This window comes from Channa argus, chromosome 18 (assembly GCF_033026475.1).
Source record: "Channa argus isolate prfri chromosome 18, Channa argus male v1.0, whole genome shotgun sequence".
NCBI lineage: Eukaryota > Metazoa > Chordata > Actinopteri > Anabantiformes > Channidae > Channa > Channa argus.
Genome location: NC_090214.1, coordinates 9,543,418 through 9,563,672, shown reverse-complemented (window position 1 = coordinate 9,563,672; position 20,255 = coordinate 9,543,418). Strand labels below are relative to the sequence as shown.

The 20,255-nt window shown below is 37.6% G+C and overlaps 1 protein-coding gene across 4 annotated transcripts in view; it reads left to right on the top strand.

Moving 5' to 3' along the window:
* The window catches only part of rgs3a (regulator of G protein signaling 3a), a 129,176-nt gene that overhangs the window by 30,680 nt on the left and 78,241 nt on the right, over positions 1-20,255 (top strand). For 3 of the 4 annotated variants that reach the window (XM_067485047.1, XM_067485048.1, XM_067485050.1), the window contains 4 exons: positions 7,638-7,705; positions 18,279-18,360; positions 19,100-19,205; positions 19,401-19,830. In XM_067485047.1, coding sequence (XP_067341148.1) covers positions 7,638-7,705; positions 18,279-18,360; positions 19,100-19,205; positions 19,401-19,830 — 686 coding nt within the window. Of the gene's footprint in view, positions 1-7,637; positions 7,706-14,383; positions 15,278-18,278; positions 18,361-19,099; positions 19,206-19,400; positions 19,831-20,255 lie in introns of those variants that run through there. The other variant, XM_067485049.1, reaches the window with a different exon arrangement.

The window sequence follows — 20,255 nt, the reverse complement described above, 5'->3', positions numbered from 1 at the left end:
GCAGGAGCTGCTGAAGCATTACATTGATGCATCACTGTGATGTTATGTGATAATGTTGACATCACATGGCCTAGTGACATCACTGTTGCCATGGCGATAATCTGGTCAATCAATTATTAATAATGAGAATATCTAAGACTAAAAAAAATCCCAACTGCAATCAAACTTTGTTTTCAGACATAAAGCTATAATGATGGAAGACACAAATATAATTTCTCTGTGTGTGCAATTGTTTCCTGCTGAAATAAAAATGAGGTTCTCGTGCAACTCCCTTAGCTTGGCTGTTCAGCATACATAATGTGCCCATGGAGACAATTGACCCAAAGTGACATGTACTTGTGAGTGTTTTTAACCATTGCTAATTAATTTCCTTCCAGTAAACTTACAATGTGGGTCAGGGGGTGTGTACTGTATGTGTGAAAGAAAAAAATGGCAGCCATTCTACTCATGCTTAAAAAGTTTATCATTTGCATACACATTTTTCTTATTGGATGAAAACAGTCTATACACACTGTACACATACAAATACACAAACACTACCAGGGATTTTTAAATGCCAAGCTGTGCTTTTAAATCATCATATTAAAAATTGCATTATATGATAAACATTTATGAAAGAGCTTTTAAAGGGGCATGTTTATTGAGTTGTTCAGATAAATACTAGCTGTAACTTGTGTGTGTGAGTGTGTGAGAGAGAGAGACAGAGACAGAGAAAATGGAGAGAGAGCTCATGTAAGACGATGTGGTTGTGACAGTGGAGCAATGTTTACCTATGTCACTTCACAGCAAAAGGGTCTAGTGTATAATTATGTCAGCTAGTTTAAGTTTTTCTTAGACTTCCCCTTAGGTATAAGTTATATGGTGCTTTTTGTAGGAATTGCATGAGGAAACACCACTTAAATGGTAAATGGTACCAATGGCAACAAGGGTTTGTTTAGAAAAGGGATTTTAACATACGATTTAATAATACGATTAATAATGATTGAATTTTATCTAGCTGTTTCCATTTTTCATTGTTGTTGTTTTGGCCTGCTGTCACTTTGTTGTGACAGTGACATGTGTAAACATTTCATATAACTGTTATATACTGTAATGTTATTAGTAACACCTGTGCTTTTTCTGATGTGACTAGTTTAAAGTCTGTATGTCTGCTGTGGAAAAGGTCTATAGCAAGCCATACTGTGTAACAGCCTCAACATGAGTAGGATGGTCAGACAGATGCCAGTCAAGCACAGTCTGTATATGCCCACACAGTCTTCAGATGAGGTGTAGTTATGCAAAATAAGTGACAGCTGTGTTGGTGGACTGTTGTCATGTTTGGCATTTAAGTAGGTTATCCTCTGCACAAGATGTCTCAAAATGAAGAAATAAACCAGGTGACTGAGAGCAGAACCAGTATAACAACTTTTATGATTGTAACGAATGTTAACAGTCTGTTAGAATTTATAAAAAATATTATCAATTTTCAAATATAACAACCGACCCCAGTTGGATCCTAAAGTTGTGCCTGATGGACCTAACTTTTTGGTGTCTAAAGACAAAAATTTAGTGGTGAGACAAGATGGTCTCAGAGAATGTAATTAGAAAACTGTAAATAATTTTTTTGATATTTACAGCAGACAACAAAAAACAAAATCAATAAGACATAGTTGCCTAAATGTAGCTCAACTATTTTATAAAACACTACAGTCCCTCCTGCCTGGTATGGCAAACCCCGGTCTGTATACTAGTACTTAGAGCTTTTTCCTGGGCTGCCATGATTAGTACACACACACACACGCGCACTAAATTACTATTTGGAGTTAAAATGTGCCACCCTCTTTAATGATGATAGATCAGCAGCTGTTTTCATGCTCTATATCGGTGTAATTGCCGCCTCAAATATGTTGTACAGCTAGTATGTTATTTATTTTCAAGAGAGTCATTAAAGAAAAAATAATCTTTTTGATGATTTGTTTTCTGTCAAAATATTGCTTATTTTACAGTATGCAGCTATTTTCAAAGTTCTAATCACATTAAGAACTGGTGATGGTAGAGTGACCATTTGGTGGATTTAAAGGCACCTTGAGATGGAAATAAAATTTCATCTCAGTCTTTGAATATATCTATGCGTGTTCTCTTCAGATTCTTTTTGCAAATATGTATCAGGGACAATTGTGCAATACTTTGAGGCTACAGAGAGCAGATTTAATCCGTTTTGGCTGTACTGCCTTGCTCAGCACAGTACAGGAAATGAAATGTGTCAGTCACTGTGTTCCAGTTAACCAGCATGTTCACACATCATTAGATTGTTTGCTTCCATGTGGAATCTTAAAATAAGTAGGTAATTTGCTCAGCTGTTCACCTCACATGCCTCTGATGCCTTTTTACATTTCAATGTTAAACTTGTCAGGTCTTAGGTTCAATATGTATTTGGGTTGTGGCTAATAGTGTACAAGCAAGTTAGGAATATTAAAAAAGTATTTATCTCAGGGATCAAACTCTAAGTGGTGAACATGTAGAGTACATTACCTGTGCTTCTTTCTACCTCCTGTCAGCTGTTATTTTACAACTTTTATAGCCTTTTCCACCAAAACAGAAATAATACAATTATTAAAGTACACTAGATCAATAAGGCTTCTGTATTTTTTTTGTTTTTACCACATATAGACCGACACTATTTAAGGCAACATGATAACCTATAATAATTCATCTCCCATCTCCCAGTCCAGCCATATACCTTCTGATTTTATAAAACAAATTGTGTATTTATCCTTTTCACATCGTCAGTAATAACACAACATAACAGAATTAATTCTTAAAAAGAAACTATAATAATAACTACACAATAATAAATGTGTAGTTAAATGAACTCCCTTGTATGTAAATCAACTCTCAGTGGGTGGCCTGCATTGATACTGAGTCACTGTTCATTGTGAAAATGCAATCATCTCAAATAATGTTATAAAATGGGAAGAAGCCAACAAAAGATGTAATGATTATGTTAGCAAACCTTGGAAATGGCTTAGTGGTTATGGGTTGACTTAAAGGACCTAATGGATCGTCTTCATTCTCTAGTATTCATATATGATGCAGATGTAATAAGGTGCTTATTTGATTGTAAAATAAATAAATAAAAGCAGAGTACTTTAATCTGCCACTACTGAAGGACAGAGATAATCCCCTCACACTTGGGAAAAATGTTTACTTCATTCTAAAATGTAGTTCTAGAATAGACATTTACAGAAATCACGGTAAAAGTAAGCGAAACGGAGGAAAATTAGCACGTTTTAAATGCAATCAGTAGGGTGACAGTACGGGATAGCTACAGGAATAAAACTTGAAACACAGTTTGTAACATTGTTCTGTTTTCTTTAGAATGTACTGAGCTGAATCCAGCTTTTTAGAGTAGTACCCACTCCACGTCTTTTGATTTTCTTGAGGATCAATTTGTCCATTGACCAGCCCAATATTCTCAGGCACCGGACTAAATTCACTCTTTTAGAACAGTGATTACATGGAAGGAACAAAACAAAAGGAAACCTAATAAACTTTCTGCTTGACCAACACAAATTAATATCAAAAGCCTTAAATGACATTATAACATACTAATAGCCCAAGTATTAATCAGACACGGGTGGGAATTTAAAGATGTGTATTACCTCGTTTCATCACCATACCCTTTTATTTCGTGACGTGTGATTAAAAAGGCTTTTAAAAATAAAATAGCAACAACCATTATAATAATAATAATAATAATAATAATAATAATAATAATAATATGTTTTTTTATGTGTTTTTTTTTTTATTCAGAGCTCCCACCACTAATTAGATTTGCATTATGTTACAACAATTGAAAACCTTACACAATATGCTTGGCACAGACTGTAGAACACAGGAGTCGTTGCTTTTCCAAAGAGAAGTTTGAAACTTGAATCATGTTAACCCAGCATGATATCAGATGATTGCCATTCCCATTAATTTGTTCAACCAAAAACACTTAATTTAAAAATGTAGCTCTGTTAACTGGAAAATATGCTGCACCAAACAGCCTTCTGGATTTATTAATATGTAAATTTCAGTCCTGGTGCATTATTTCAACTTGTAGTGGTTTGTACATGCATTGTGTTTGCCCTCAGTTGATATTCTTCTGATTTTAAATGATCTCTGTATCCACTCCTCTGTTGTGTACGTGTAGAAATTGATCTGTGCAGAAACAGATCAGTTCGTAGCCTGAGCCCTGATTTAAAACATTCCACTCTAGTAGTTCAATAGATTGAAACCTTTGTCGAGCCACTAACAGCTCTCCAGCTGACCATTTCACCCGCTTAACTACACAGTACAAAACAGCAAGAGGAGTAGTAGGAGCTCAGTCAACTCTGTCTGCATATCTGACATTTTATTTTAATTAACTTTGACATACACCTATTTTTCAGATGTGTAATCAACATTCCCATCTGATTCTGAAATGTTCATTCTTTTTAAATATCTTTATTTTAATTTAAACCTGTAGTTTTGAAATGCAAGTAGTATACAAGTTCAACATTTATACCTATATCCCGACAGCATTTTTATTTTTGTCCTTTCAGCTTATCCCGTGAGTTCAGGGTCACCACAGCGGATCATTGTCCGCATGTTGATTTGGCACAGTTTTTTAGCTGGATGCCCTTCCTGACGCAACCCTCCCCAATTTCTACCGGGCTTGGACTGGCACTGCACAGCTGGGGATGGGAATGGACTGTTAGGGATTCATATATATTTTATATTAATGCACATTTACTTTAATTAAGTAAAGCTTTTTGTACTGATTTTTTTTTACTTTACTTACTTAAAATAGCTTTGTGTTATTAAGAATTTCAATGAGCAATAGCATAAATGACCAACAGTTTGAAGCACAGCAACCTCATCACTGTATCAGCGTTATGTCTTGAAACTTTACATTTGTCTATTAATTTTTCTACGCTTCATTATGTCTTGCTCTTAACAGGTTGGAAATTCATTTCCAGATGCTTGAGGTGATCTCGATAGACCCAAACAGTGAAGTGGAGGCAGTTGCCCTCCTTAATGGCTTTTCCACTCTTTCCAAGTGTTTATTTGTTTGTGGGTGACAGGAGGTGAAAAGAGGGACTGGGTGTCAAGTGAATGAGGGACTTAGTCAGAGTCAAGGGCTTTTTATGTTCTGGCACATCTTGGTCTGGCTCATTCAGCTACAGAAGACTGCCAGAACCTTTTAATTTCTTTTCTTTACTCGTGCCTTTTTCATGTCTTCATTTTCTCCCTATTCTTGTTTTATCCTGTTTCGTTTCATTGTATTTCTGAGTTTCTTATTACGTTCGTTTACTACTACTGATGGCATTACTTTTTCCCCATTCTCTGAATTTCTCTTGTGTATACTTTTCCCACTGTCCACTATTTCAGTCTTTTATTATCTAACTTTTTTTCTCCCATTTTTAATGCCAGTCATTCTGGATGCCTCTTGTTGCCAGCTGCTGTCTCTCCTCTTGTATACCCCATGTTACTGATGTCTTACCCAGACAAAGGGCTTTTCCCCTGGGCTTGATGCCAGCCAGGTTAGCCCTTCTCTTTTGCTGGACCCCTGGAGGTTTCAGATTCACTAGTGACAGAATCCCTTTTTCTTATTTATAAAAAAAAAAGTCTGAGTTACTATGGCAACCACAACTATTGGCTCAGGCCATTTATTCTGTGTTTAAATTATACGGTTACAGACGAAAGTCAAGTCAACTCTGTGTCCAAAATATTGATGGGATGCGTTAAACTTTAAACTCAAATTTGTGTTTATCTTATTGCAACTTCACTTGGATGTGTAACTTTTATTCTGCAGAATTATATTTATGTAGTCTCACACTAGTTGACTGTTTTTAACATTCATCTGCTGAAGTAGTTTATGTGGAATCTAACATGAAGAGTGTATCTGCAAACACTGTGACATCAAAAGTATTTTCTCTGAGAGAAAAATACTTCGGAAGGAGATCTTAGTTAAGTAGGGGTAGCTTGTGTTGAGATGTTAAAGTATACATACTTTAATGACTTTTTAAATCAGTTGAGCATTATAATAGACCCCTGAGAACAACTGGTGACCTGTCCAAGTTGTACCCTGCCTCTCACCCAGTGACAGCTGGAATGGGCTCCAGCCCCCCATAAAACTTATAATAAGATAATAGATAGATGTTATAACACCATATCAGACATAATTTAATTTAAATTAGTAAATTTCTATTTGGGTTTAAGTATTCAATGTGTATGTGTAGCATGCTGTGTGTATGCTGTAGAATGGCATCTCCTGTACTGACACGCCTGTTTATATTGTTGTTAGTTCCTTCCAAATATTTTTGAAAAAATTAACCTGTTGTATGATCTGACAGCTTTATGGCTTTAAGATTTTTTATGTTTTGGCACAAACATTTAGATATCTTACATTCAGGGTTAATACACTGTTAAGGTTTGGGGACCTTAGTGATTAAAGATAAATTAAAAACAACTTTATAATGCTAATTATTAAAAGAAATACTTGTTGACTGATGGGACACTAAATAACAAAATCCCACACTAGTTCCACGTTAGCTTCCAATGGATAAGAGTTATTATTGTGGTCTCTAGACTACATTGTCACTTGAACTTGAACACATGGCATTTTGATCATTTGCCAAATGACTGGCAGTTTTTTAAATAACTGATGCAGACTTTGGTGTGAAATGGGTTTAAACACATCTTGCAAATTCCAATTTAGGCACTACAATTCAAAAGATATATATGAGTGTATCACAGCGGCAAATTTGTGTTGTTTTTGCACTGTATTTGTGTTTATTTAATGTGATTATACTGTAACTACTGTTTGCAAGGCCATCATGAGGTTTTTCATCCACTTACACTCTTTACTTGTGCTGTGGCTCCTAAGAATGGGTTGCGACATAACATTTTAAGGTCTGGGGTAGGATATTTACTCTCTTTTGGTGATGGAGAGATGGTGGAAGAAAAAAGAAAAGATAGAGATAAGGAGAAGTAGAAAAACACCAAACAGAAGGGGGTCATTTGGGTAACTCTCTGTGAAGTTTTAGAGAGAAAATGCAAACCTGAGAGGGAAAGATGTGGATAAATTTATACAGAAAGAAAGAGACAGCAAGAAAAAGTGAGAGAGAGTGATCTGCATTGTGGCCCAAAGCTGAATGCTGCCTTTATGAGCAATAGTTAAAAGGACACTGAGGCGTGAGTTGCTGTAACCATAGCAACTTCCCAGGAGCCCTGTGACGGACAGATAATAGAGTGAGAGAGGAGTTCCTATTCTCTTCTTCACCCCTCCTTCCCTCCCTCCTTCCCTCCCTCTTACTTGTTCTCACTTCCACTTTTCTCTTGGGCAGTTTGTTGAATCCTCACATCTTGCGGGATTTTCCTTGACTCGGCTGGCCTGTTTTTGCCTTTTATGTTCGCTCAGAAGTTTGAATCCCAGCCCAGTGAAGGCTGCTCCAGACAACTGTTGCCATAATTGCTTGTTGTTATCTTTTTGTGTCACTTTTATGGACTCTCAGAACTGTTTGAGGACTTTATTTTTTTGCATCCAAAATACTGTTTTGTGTTGGCACAGGGAGAAATGTGCTCAAAAGGCACTGTCTCAGCCCGTGATTCCTTTGTCTACATTTCAGAGGCTGTGCTGTCAAACCATGGTGCTGCCCCTGAGACCAATCGCTCTGAAAATATGCAATGCTTAACAGTAAGTGTAATCAAACAATTTTTACTTTCTGTGTGTATGTGTCCAAGTAAAGGTAAAGCATACATTATCTGTGTTTGGATGTCTTTGAACTAAATATTGTGGGACTAACATAGTGTGGCAATGTGTATACAAATGTCTAATAATGCTTTTGCTGTAGTATTTGAAAGTTTTTGTATTTCTCTACACATGTGCATATTTTTCTTTGATTGTTGGTAATTTGCATGTGGTTTGGTTTATGGTTTTTGCATGTGCATTTGCAAAGAATGGAGAAAACTAATAACATAAGTGGAGGAGCTGACACCATGTTTAACAGACACATGCACAAGCATGCTTTCACTGAGATATTTATTGCATGCATTCCACGTTACACATTCTCAGCAACCATAGCAGCTAATTGAATCATGCTTCTGAGCTTGGAGCAGTGAATAGAGCAAGATGTCCTCTCTTGAGCGAAAACTGCTGTCAAACCGCTTCCTTGCATATGAGTCACATGTGGAGCAGAATGATGGTTTATCATGAGAAAGACGTGGAGAATTGTGCAGTTGGAAATGAAGCCAGTTGTACTTATTTTTTCATACATCCAAACCCTGTGTTTTCTTCACTCATCCTACATATTTTGGATTCTTAGTTTTGTCTTAACTCAAGTTTGACGTCTTTTTGAAGTTCAGTTTCTGAATTTCCAAATTGTTGAATGCATGATACCAGTACAGTACATTAATTCAAAATGAATGACCACTTAACTCACAGTGCAGTAACAGTGACACACAAAGCATAAATGATGATACTTTTACACGTTTTCTAACTGGGGAATGAGAAACTGGTCTTTTAAGTCACTATTTGCTTGACAGCATAAAGACAGGGACGGAAACAAATTTACATGTAAAGACATCAGTCATCAGCTGGGTTAAAAAATGATTTGAGACTCATAATAGGCACACAAGATGTAAAATTAAATGCATTATTTGATCTTTTGTGGATTTTCTGGTATCTCTCTTTTTTGAGTGCTCAGTCCTCTCTGTAATGCAGTCCTCATCACTGCTTACTGTTTCCCTGGCCTTGGGAGGGCTAAAGACAGCCAGGCCTTCTTTGTACTAGCCAATGTTGAGTATTGCTGGGAGAGAATAATATTTAATAGGTTTATCCTGGTTTCAAAATGCCATCCAAACATTTTATTTTAACAGCTAAGCTTTAGCCTTCAAAATTGATGGCGAGCATAGACTAGGTTGCTAGGGAGAAGAGCACTTGCTAGCATAGTTTTGAAAGCTAGATAAAAATGATTCCTAATAATAATAATCATTATCATCATCACTACTGATAATGCAGAGTGGTCTTCAGCTAAGATGACACTGTCTTTCTCCTAACATCGTGTTTCCCTTGTCATTTCACTCAGATACTGCTGCACAAAGACTTGCTCTTAGAGGCTTGAAGCCTTTCTGATGCATGTCTAAAGCTTTTTTACCCACTCAGTAATACAATAATGTGAATAATACATTTTGCATTCATAAAGTCATGTGTATGTTTATTGACAGAGATTAGTTTAGTTAAATAGTTGTTTTTCAACTTCGTCTGAAATAGGTACAATTTAAAAATCCTAAACATATAGAGACTAAGACAACATTACTGGCAGAGGAATGGCTCTTTCTTTATTTCCTGAGCCATTTGACCCTTCCTCCAGTGTCATACCAGAGATAGAATTGCCTTGTTGGCTCTGAATGCAGCTTCTTTTTTGCATGCTTTTGTTCACCCTACAGCTAGGGGGGGAATATTTCCTACATGGCTTGCTAACCTTACTGGGTCTTGAGTTGGCAAATTTCCAGAGTGACTTTCATAGAAAAATGAATCTGCCCCCTTTTCCCACATGATGGCAACATGGTTAATAACAGTGGCTATTTACATGCAGCCTACAAGTCTGGTTGCACATTTAGGACATCCACTGTCTTTCCTTTGTGAGCATGGTGTATTGCATTACATCTGTGACTACAGGTGCCTGTTACAGATACTTATTTGTTATAGAGAGTGAAGGCATTGCAGTGCATGACAAACAGCGAAAAAGAAAACTGCATACAAGCAGTCAAAAGAAAAGGTACACTTTCAAACAACTTTCAACTGTCTTAGTTTCACAGCAGATTGTCAGAAAACACACAGACTCTAGGCATAAGCTGTAGCCTAACCAAAACCACACATGGTTGGGTCTTGTGTAGAAGAAATGCCCCAGTCTGTTCCAGAAATGTCTGTCACAAACCCTAACCCTCAATTAATTTACCAGTCAACCAACTACTTAAAGAAGTCCAGCTGGCAGGTAATAGCTTCAGTCATTGGTTTAATAAGACTTTACAGTACAAGCAAATTAAAATCTTTAATATTATCAACAATATAGTGTGTTTAACCACTACATTCTTTTGTGCTTTTAGAGTGAGTTAAATATAATAGCTTCCATAATTTCCTATCATTGTGTCCATGTGTCTTTAAAAAATATTTTAAATTGTTTTAAATTCCTAAACTGGATGGGATGCTTTTAACTGATAAATTCTTGCATTACACATTAAGAGTCAGTTAAAAAAACTGATTACTTAACTTGACTTGAACTCCTGGAGCAGCTGGAAGTTATTCAACAGATCAGCATGTCACTGAAACATATCCATGTTTCTTTTGAAACACTCAAGGAAGTAAACTCTAGGGAAAGCAGTGGTCATATTGAGTTACTGCAACTAACAAACTTGACTCGACAAGCTCTTTTTTCTTTCAACTTTCACACGCTCGTGATTTTTCAGCATAAAATTACTTTTATCAGTGGTTTGATAAGCATTGCTGTTGCATTTTACCTTTTGCTTTATTATGGTGTTCCTGATACACCTATGTAAAAGAGTTTATCACAAGAACAATGTTTATTTTCTGTAGATACACTGTAAATTTGTTCCTTAATCTACAGCAGAATAACAATGCTCCATCCAACATGTCAACAGCTAGGAAGGTTTTTCAAGTCATATGGAAGGGGACAGCAAAGATGTCTCGACATAGAAAAGATTTGCCCTCATATTTGTGACTCCTTCATTCCTTTCTCCTCCCTTCCTTGTAATTTTTGCTCTCTCTCTTCCTCTTTATCTCTGGCTAAATCAGACTAACAAATGATAGTGCAGTTTGTGTGGAATAGTCTCAGGAGAGACTTAAAGGAGGAGGGGAAACACATTCACAGACCAAATTAGGGGGAATAGAAAACATTTTAGACTTTCTTCTCTCCTCTGTACCCATTTTGTGTCCTTGTCCTTGCTCCTTTTTAGACTGCTGCTTATTTTCTCCTTGACCGTTGAGACCTCCTTTACCTCATCCGCCTCCTCTCCTTTCCATCTCTTTTCTCTGTCTTTCACCCTGTGGCCTTCACCCCAGTACACAAAAAGCTATGTGGTATCACTAACTGTCCACTCTTTACCTACTCAAACTTGTTTTATTGTTTTGATGATGGCCTTACACATGAACAATTTCAGTGATTTACAAAGGGCTCATTTAAGGCTTTGGACACTTTAGATGCTGGTGAAGATAATACTTGATATCCACAAAGGAATGTGCTTCCAAAAACCACAAGGCTATTTGAAGAACATTTTCCCATCCACTGACTACACGTTTACAACTTTCATATGCATTTTAACTTCAAATTATTATTCTTGTATATTAAGATAATTACTACACATTTAAAATGGTGTGATATTTGCATTTATAGTTCTATGATTTTCTCTAAAAAAGACATTGCAATGGAATGTCTTTTTGACCAAATTAGGTATAGCTATTTACAGTATAAAGTAGGTTCACTTAAATCATCAAAGTGGCAATGTACTCCAGATACAGATTTGATGGCCTTGAATCTTTAAATATCTCTAAAATGTTAATATGAAAAAATTAAATTAGATATTAAACTGGAAACTTGACATGGAGCACACCTGTAACCATGTCCGCATTTACAGTAAGGTTTACAGACCATGAAAAAAAAATCTATCTCCTCATGTCATTGGCAAGGTTGCAGAGAGTTCATGAATATTAACAATAGATGTGCCCTGGACAACATGTCCCTCTGCATCACTTTGCTTGTCAGCAAACATTAGCCCCTAAACTGTTTCTGTGAAAATGGGTCTGACACTTATGTCTGACAGAAAAGATGAGAAAGAAGGGTGAGGTCAACTGAAAATAGGATAGTAAGGTTAGATTTGGCCAGCATCTTAGATTAAATGAAGAAGGTTTAATTTTATTACCAGCATACAGTATATTCCTTATATTGTAAGATTTTAAAACAGATGTCTCTCACTGCTCCTTTAACCCTTATCTGTTCTCTGGACACAGCTATAGTTACAGTGTTTATCACATTGTAGGCATTGCCAGGGCTCAGGTTTATTTGTCATTTTTTCATTAATCTGGGAGTGGTTTGATGCGTGCCACCTTCTGCTTATACTGTATTTTGTGTCCTTAACGTCAAGTTCAGGGTCAAGACCCTGAATGCCAAATGTCTGATTAGGAGGCCAGTGCCTTGCATTGCAACCCTGTTAATGTGTGCATGGCTGAATGAAAGGCTTTGTAAAGACCTTTGTCCTACTCAAGTAGAAAATTGCTAGCACCAGATACAGAGTGTAATACTAATCTAAGATAGTAAACAGTGTTCACACATATATATATATATATATATATATATATATATATATATATATATATATATATATATATATATATATATATATATATATATATATATATATATATATATATATATATATATATATATATATATATATATATATATATATATATATATATATATATATATATATACTATACTATACTATCTGTCCCAATGGTTGGCAGATGTTAGCATTGCCTTGACAGTGTGTTGTAATGCTTGTAAAAATAAATATATACACAGTCTTGCAACTGAGTATATATTTAGATTATTTTGTTTGGGTTAGTCTCCTAATGTTTTACGTTTGGATATACAGTATAATTTACAGTACATTTGTACTTTCTGAGTCCTTTTTGTTTCTCATTAACCTCTACTTTGAAGTGCACTAATCTGTGAATTTTGTAAAAGTACATTAATATGACTTAGAGATTTATGAAATACTCAATTCAGTTTGAGTTTGTAGAAGTGTAGCTTTAACCTGTGGCTGATGCAATGGGGCTGCTTTGTTTAGGTTCAACTGGCACATGAGATTTTGTTGTCACTTCACTGTCTCACATTATTCAGTGTTGCCTCCAAAATGTTGTACCTGCAGATTATGAATCCATATGCTGAGCTTTGACAGTTTGAATTTTAAGTGCAACTTCAGATGTCACTCTGAGCTTGGCCTTAGACCCATCTTGTGTATTCATTTGCTTGGAGAACGCCTCTTCCTTTGATAGCTGTTTATTCAGGTCAGAAAGAGAGAGAGAGACTGACAGAGAGAGAGAGATCCCACACTACTAAAGAACAGATTGGCCTCGTCTGGCTCCTAGACAAGCTTTTCAAACTCTTCTTTCACTTCTCTCCCTAAGACATGCTTTCTTCTCCCCTTTTCTTCTCTCACTCTAATCCGTCCTTCTGCCTATTTAGAGGTGAACAGCACAGCGTGAAAGAGAGAGAAAGTGTTTTTTGTGTGCTTGACGGGTAACCCTCGCCCTTTTCAAAAGGCAAACAGGGAAAAGCAGCCATTACTACTGGCATGAAGGGATCTTAAGACAACGGCCTTTTCTGCCACTTTATTAGTATTGTGCAGACTAGTGCTGCATGCTCTTCTTTCACTCTTGTCTTTCTCTGTCACTTCTCTGTCCATGTTTCATTCCATGAGCCAGACATCCAAACGATAAAAAGGAAAAGAAGCAAGCCAGGAATTAATGAGGTTGCTAGGGGTTAGACTGGCTACTGTTTTAGCTGTAATTTAACAGCCTTTTTTTGCTCTGCTGCTAAGGTGTTTGTTGTTGTTATTATTATTATTTTTGCAGATTAACACTTCTTTCTCAGGCATGTGAATGTTGAAAACAAAAACAAAAGCAATGTTTGGAAAACTGTAATGAAAAGGTGGGAATGTCAGCTTTCGCAGACCTGTGAATTTCCGTACCGTGTGGTTATAGGGCTAAGAGAGAGCAGCTGAAAGGAAAAGCAGAGGAAATATGGAAGTTGGAAACATAACAAACAAGTATAATGTCTGGACGGAGACTGGGGAGTGTGGGGAGCTAAGGTGGAAAGAGTCTGATTAGGTGTGAAGTCTGGTTGAGGTATGTGTGTGTGTGTTTATGAGTAAGGTATGTGCTCCAAACAATACAGCTATCATTTTATTTTGTTGGAAAATGTAGTCACTAAAAGTTGTCAGAATCAGAAGCCAGAAGCAATCACAAGCCTTTCCGCTAAGAAGTAAATATGGTCGGTCGCTGTAATTGGTTTTAAGACTCCTGCCTGCCTAAACACTAATATTGAAAATCCTCCCTTTCCCTTTCCCTCTCTTTCTCTGTCTCTTTCTTTTTCTCTCTTCTCACCCATGCCACCTACATTAGTCACTGCAGTGTATATTTGCTAAAGACCGAGAGCTGTAGCACCTCTCACAGCCACATAGTGTGGACTCAGGAAGCAAACTGGCCTTATCGGGGGCAGACACACAAAGCTGTCCTGGATGTGGGGTGGCGAGGTATGCGTAAGTGCATGTGTGCGTGCACATCTGTGTGTATGTGTGTGAAGGGGGGAGGCTGTGAGAGGCACTTCCTCCTATTCTTCTGCTGTTGAAGAGTTCCCATGAGCGCCCCTGCCAGGAGCTACAGTGTGGCCTGAACAGGCCAAGCCAGCGCCAGTCTCGCCTACATGACGCCGCCACACACTCTCACACAGCTGATCTCAGGCAATACTACCGCTGCTGCTGTTCAGGCCACAGATCAGGAAGCTGGACAGAAGAAATGCAAGAAGAGAGAAGAGAAAGGAAAAGAAAATGGAGAGAAGAAGAGTAAATTAAACAGAGGTTTGAAGAGAAAATCAAGTGGTAAACTTGAAAATGTGGAAATGACAGGTACAGATGTGTGCACTGATGATCGGAGTTGTTACTAATATACTTTGAACAGACAAGAGTCCAGCTGGATTTTTGCAGAAAGGACCTACCAAGAAAACTGAATCTAGACTCGTTTGAAGAAAGTTGATGCAGAGGTCAGTTTGGCTGGAAAACGTTTCCAAGGACTGCATTTCTATTTTCCAGAAAGGTCAAAAAAGATATTGTTATCTTATGCGATTTTTACTGGACTGACACCTGGAAATATTACATTTTGGGCAGTGCAATAAAAAGTCCACCAGCTACTTTTTGGGCAGCTGTCACTGTTAAGATGATCCATAACACTCTGAAGTCCACCCAGCTGTCAGAGCACAGCCCCAGGAGAACACACTCAGCTGCACAAAGGAGGCTGTGGAGATACTCAGGCTGCAGAGGGTCTGGCCAGGTGGAAAGTCAGCGTCGCAGTGTGTGTGTGCTGGCAGCAGACTTGAATCCTGGAGAAGCAGGAGAACGAGGGGGAGGTAGTGCTGTGATGCACACTATCCACGGGCTATGTCACCTCTGTATCGGAAGTAGGCTGCCTCAGGTGTGTTTGTATGACAGGGGAAGAAAGGCAAGGAAGGAGAAGTTGAGTGAGTGAACAGTATCAGCCCGAAAATGGGAATTGGAGACTAACTCAGAAGTTTGCCAGTTACAATCTCTGATCAGTACTCAGAGTTAAGTTGGGACATCAAGTATAAAGCTGCAAAACCTTAACATTCAAATGCTGTGTGTACAACATTAGGTGGTGATTAGCGTTGCATGTTACTGAATCCTTAATTACGTAATTTCTGTCCAGAGAAAATGGGCTTTCAATTCCAATAACACATTCAGAGCGGAATTATTGCCCATTAGTAAATTAAAAAGATTTAGAGGATGTGTATTTGTTTGGAGGCAAAAACAAGCTTCACGTCCTTTGCATTATTTATCCGTCACCTATTGAGACAAGGATCTGATTGGGGTAGAGGGCAGGAGAGGACAAAAGGAGACAGATATGAACCAATGCCACTTTTCTTACGCAAGCCACTTTAAATTGCACATTAAAATAGGAACTCAGATGTAATGAGAATTATTTAATCAGAATGTAAAAGCAACTTGAATATGTAGAACATTGTTTATAAAAGTTTATATGACGGATATATCAAGTGTGCGTTTGGTAGATTGTATGTACTTATGTGTACCTGGCAGGATATGTGCTTTGATCATCATATGGAGGTTGGTAGAATTTCTCCTCCTAGGCTCATGCAGTCATGTGTGAAAGGACAGTGGAGCACTGATGCATAAATGTAAAAGAAGCAAAATCATGCATGAACACATTTAAACCATTTAGTATTATTTTTTACAAGGAAGTTAAAGTCATATGTTTTAGTCCTGTTAGTTCTTCCACAGTTCCACTGATTGATTGATTTATTAATTCATCAATAAGCCCATGTTTATACAATTTAAATATTTAATGTCTGTGGGGATTTTTCCTGAACATTTATCTTAATTCATTATCAATATTCTTTTATGATTGGTGCACTCAAAGGACATTCCTATTAATTTAGTGCATTCCTCTCAAGTCTCGTCTTTTCTGCTCTATTTTGAAATTAATCCCTGTTCAATCCATGTTTTCTTTTAGAAGTGAAAAAAGGGGCATGGGACTAATTCTCCCACGCAGAACAGAGGGAATATAGATTGTTTGACTTGCAAATTAAATTATTGCTATAAAGGCTCTGGAGTTCAGATAAATCATCCCAAATTAGGCGCCCCTGTAAGTTTTATTAAAAAGGACATAATGTCCAAAACAACCTTTAATATTACTTAAAGATGGACATGGACAAATATATACAGACAGATGATGAGGCATGATAGATACATTTCTATATTTTGTTGTTAAATTTCAGTCAGTCTTTACAGTCAGGGATAAAGACGAAGATATGCTCACCTGTGTGTGCGGGTGTGCTTGCCCATGTTTGTTTGTCAGTGCTTCATCAGCCGAAAAGTAAAGTCAGTATTGTCACCATATAACTTTCCCTAAAATGCTGCAAAAACTAACTATGTATGCATATTCTGATTTCTTTTCCATGGCAGATAATGTATACAGAGATAATTTCTCTGTATTATGATGACTATTTATTCATCGGTGTCAGCTTGAAGGTGGTCGGCTATAGAGACAAAGTCAAGGAACCCAGAGGCAGAGAAAAATGTTAAAAAGAACTGCAGCCCTAAACAGAGAAAGCCAGGGCACATAAAATCAGTGGACGAAAAACAACTGCAATCATACCCGACATTTTAGGGTCATGACAAGCTTCAGGCCCCAGAAAAAATCACCATATTTCTCCAAGTGGGTAGACTTTGCAATTTAGCAGCAGTTTTCCTGTTGCTGTGAAAAAAAAGCAAGAGACGGGGGTATGTCTGTGTGCTTTAGGCCCCTGGTTGTCAGCAAATTAAATTGAAAAGTGAGATGTTTTGGATGGAACTTTGTTGACTTTGGCTCAGACCTTGGAGCACAGGTACTGAATGTTGATTTGGGGTCAAAGAGAAAGAGAGACAATGGGAAAGAGTCGTCAGCATTGTCTGTGTGTGTGTGTGTGTGTGTGTGTGTGTGTGTACAATATCTACTGTACAATATGTTTGTGAACTTGTGAATCTACATTTCACACTACATCTGAGCATATAAACACTGTCTGTATATTGCTTTGTAAAATAATGTGTCACATTTTGAGGTTTTCAAACCGGAGTATCACAGATTTTATATCATAAACTGATTCTAGTAAAGCGTGTCCATATATTTCAATGCACAGTGAATTGAAACCTTTTAAATATATGGAACAATGCTGTATAATAATGAAATAGTTTCATTAGGGACTGTGCATTACAGTCTTCACTTTTTAAAGTGGAGTTTCTTACTTTTATAAAATAAAATATATTATAACATATTCTGACAGTATAATATGAATTCATCATCCTGTTCAATTTTAGACAACCTCATGTCGCATATTACTTTATTGGAAATAGTTCTTGTTTTATATTTTACTATATGCACTTAGGTGTTGTACTGTATGTCATCGTTCTGTTTTTGCCTTGTAAGACAAACTAAATTTTGAAAAACAAATCTGCATATACTTTAGAACTAATCTTTGCATACACACATACTGATTAGCATTTCTATTCTTCTACATTATACTGTATATTTGTGTATGACAGCAGTTTTTGTACTCTTTTTGTTACCTAGTGAACTACCAAAAAACATAGGTGTGAATAAATAAGCAGCTTTTTGTACATTCAGTATATTGACTTTTTAAATAAGGGACAGAGAATGTCTTTCTTCCATCTGCTGGAGTTGTTTTTTCCCACTAACTCATTTAATTGGGTTCACCGGGAAACTGCTGTCAAGACAGTTTAATAGGAAACAGAAGCAGAATACAAATCCACTTAATCGTCCTGTAGGAAGGAAGTTGATCTTTTTGCCGAAATGCAACTTTCAGTTTGTCAGGTAGTTAGGGAGAGAGAGAAGGGTCCTATGTTCCTATCGCACGCTATATACGTTTGTATGTGTTTTGCAGGTGACCATCCTTCGAGGAAAGGATGGATATGGCTTCACCATCTGCTCCGATTCCCCTGTAAGGGTGCAGGCTGTTGATCCAGGCAAGTTTTCCATGTTAATGTTTAAATATTGAAACATTTTCAGTTTTGCACTGAGAGAAAGAGTAAGCGAAGTTATACTTTGTGCTGTTGATTGCAGTTTAGAAGCATTCTCATTCAGCTATCAAAAGTAACTTTGAGTCCTGAAGTGACTTTACTAAAGGAGATTTGATTGTATTACTGCTCCTACTACAGTGAATCAGTCAGCAAGGCTGCTAACATCAGCTTTCTAGTTTAAAAGCTTAATCAAAGCAGGACTGAACTGTAAAGGTCAGAATGTAGTGATTTTGTTCCTATAATTGAAAAGTACTAGACCAAGTAAAAAAATATAGTAGCGTCGTGCAACATTTATAGTAAATACTGCATTTATAAGTTTTAGATTGATTGATTTAAGTGTGGCCTAAATATCTAAATACATTTTATTTCATCTGTCTCAAATTGAGGACACCAGTTAAGCCCCTATGTTGGCAGTGTCCATCCTTCTGCCCTGTCTGTGAACAAGATGAGCTGATAACATCATTGTTGTCCCTGTGGAGAGACTAATAGCATTCAAAAGAGAATTACACAAGACCACAATAATATCTTATCTCTGTTAGATTACTTTAAAAAAAAAATCTGATTGTGATTTGCCGTTCTGGACCAAGCTTTATCCTCAAAAGGAGCTACTGTATAGCCTCAGCAACATGAATGATGCTTGAAAGTGTTTGATGATCTGAAATTTTCTTCCACTTCACACCGGCAGGGGGTCCAGCGGATCAGGCAGGCCTCCAGCAGTTGGACACTCTGCTGCAGCTAAATGGGCAGCCAGTGGAGCAGTGGAAATGTGTGGACTTAGCCCATGCTATCAGGTAATGATTCCAACACAGACCAGAGGATTAAGACTCAGGACAAATGATTTAGAGGCGATTTCTAATGAGTAGGTTCTGTAATATACTGAGAGTTTTTTGTGAATTATTTTAGTTTTTATTTTAGTTTTAAAAACACTTATGTCTTGAATTTACAACCCTCCCGATTTTGAGTGCTGTCTTCCTGTTTCTTTGCAGAAACAGCGCCAATGAAATCACAGTGGTGGTGTGGCGCACTGGTCCATCAGCTAAGCCTAATTTTGAAGGTCTCATCCACCGGCCCTCTTACAAACCTTCCACTTCAAACTATGATGCCCCCTCACCTCCCACTCGCAGCCGCGCACCAGATGTTGGCACAAGCAAAACCCCCCCAGCTGTTCCGCCTCTTCCGGCTCACCACCGTGCCACTGCCACCCGCAGGCTGTTAGTCAATGGCTCTGAAGCAGGGAATAGTGGTTTAGGTATGGGGACCCTGGCGTGGGGAGCTCAGGGAGGGTCAGCCGAGGAGCTGGATTCGAAACCGCGACACCTCCACCACCCTCACACTGCCACACTGAAGGGTACCAGGGTAAAGGCATCCAATGGGGACAACTACATCATCCTAGCACCTATCAATCCAGGAAGCCAGGTACCGCAGACTGGTGGTGGGCTGCACCTTCATCACCTTCTTCGTCCGCCTCATCCTCACCACGGTCATATGGTGGCTCATCCTAGATATGTCTCCTTACCTTACATCCCAGGGGCAGATAGATAGATAGAAGGACACTATATTCAGTATGTCTGGGCCATTTGGGTTACTGTTGTCTCAATGATGTGTGCTTTTTGACATGTTTTAAACATCCTACATACCATACATATAGCTCAGTGTCATGTAGATGTGGAGTAATAGACTGAGAAGCAATAGAAGACAAAAACATAAAATATAGCTGTTGACAATGTTTTGGATGTCTGTATTATGTGAAGCTTGTGCAGTATATTTTGATTACATTACGATGACGATTTTGATTACAACTGTACCAACCAAGCACAGTTGATATTAGGAAAACAATGCAA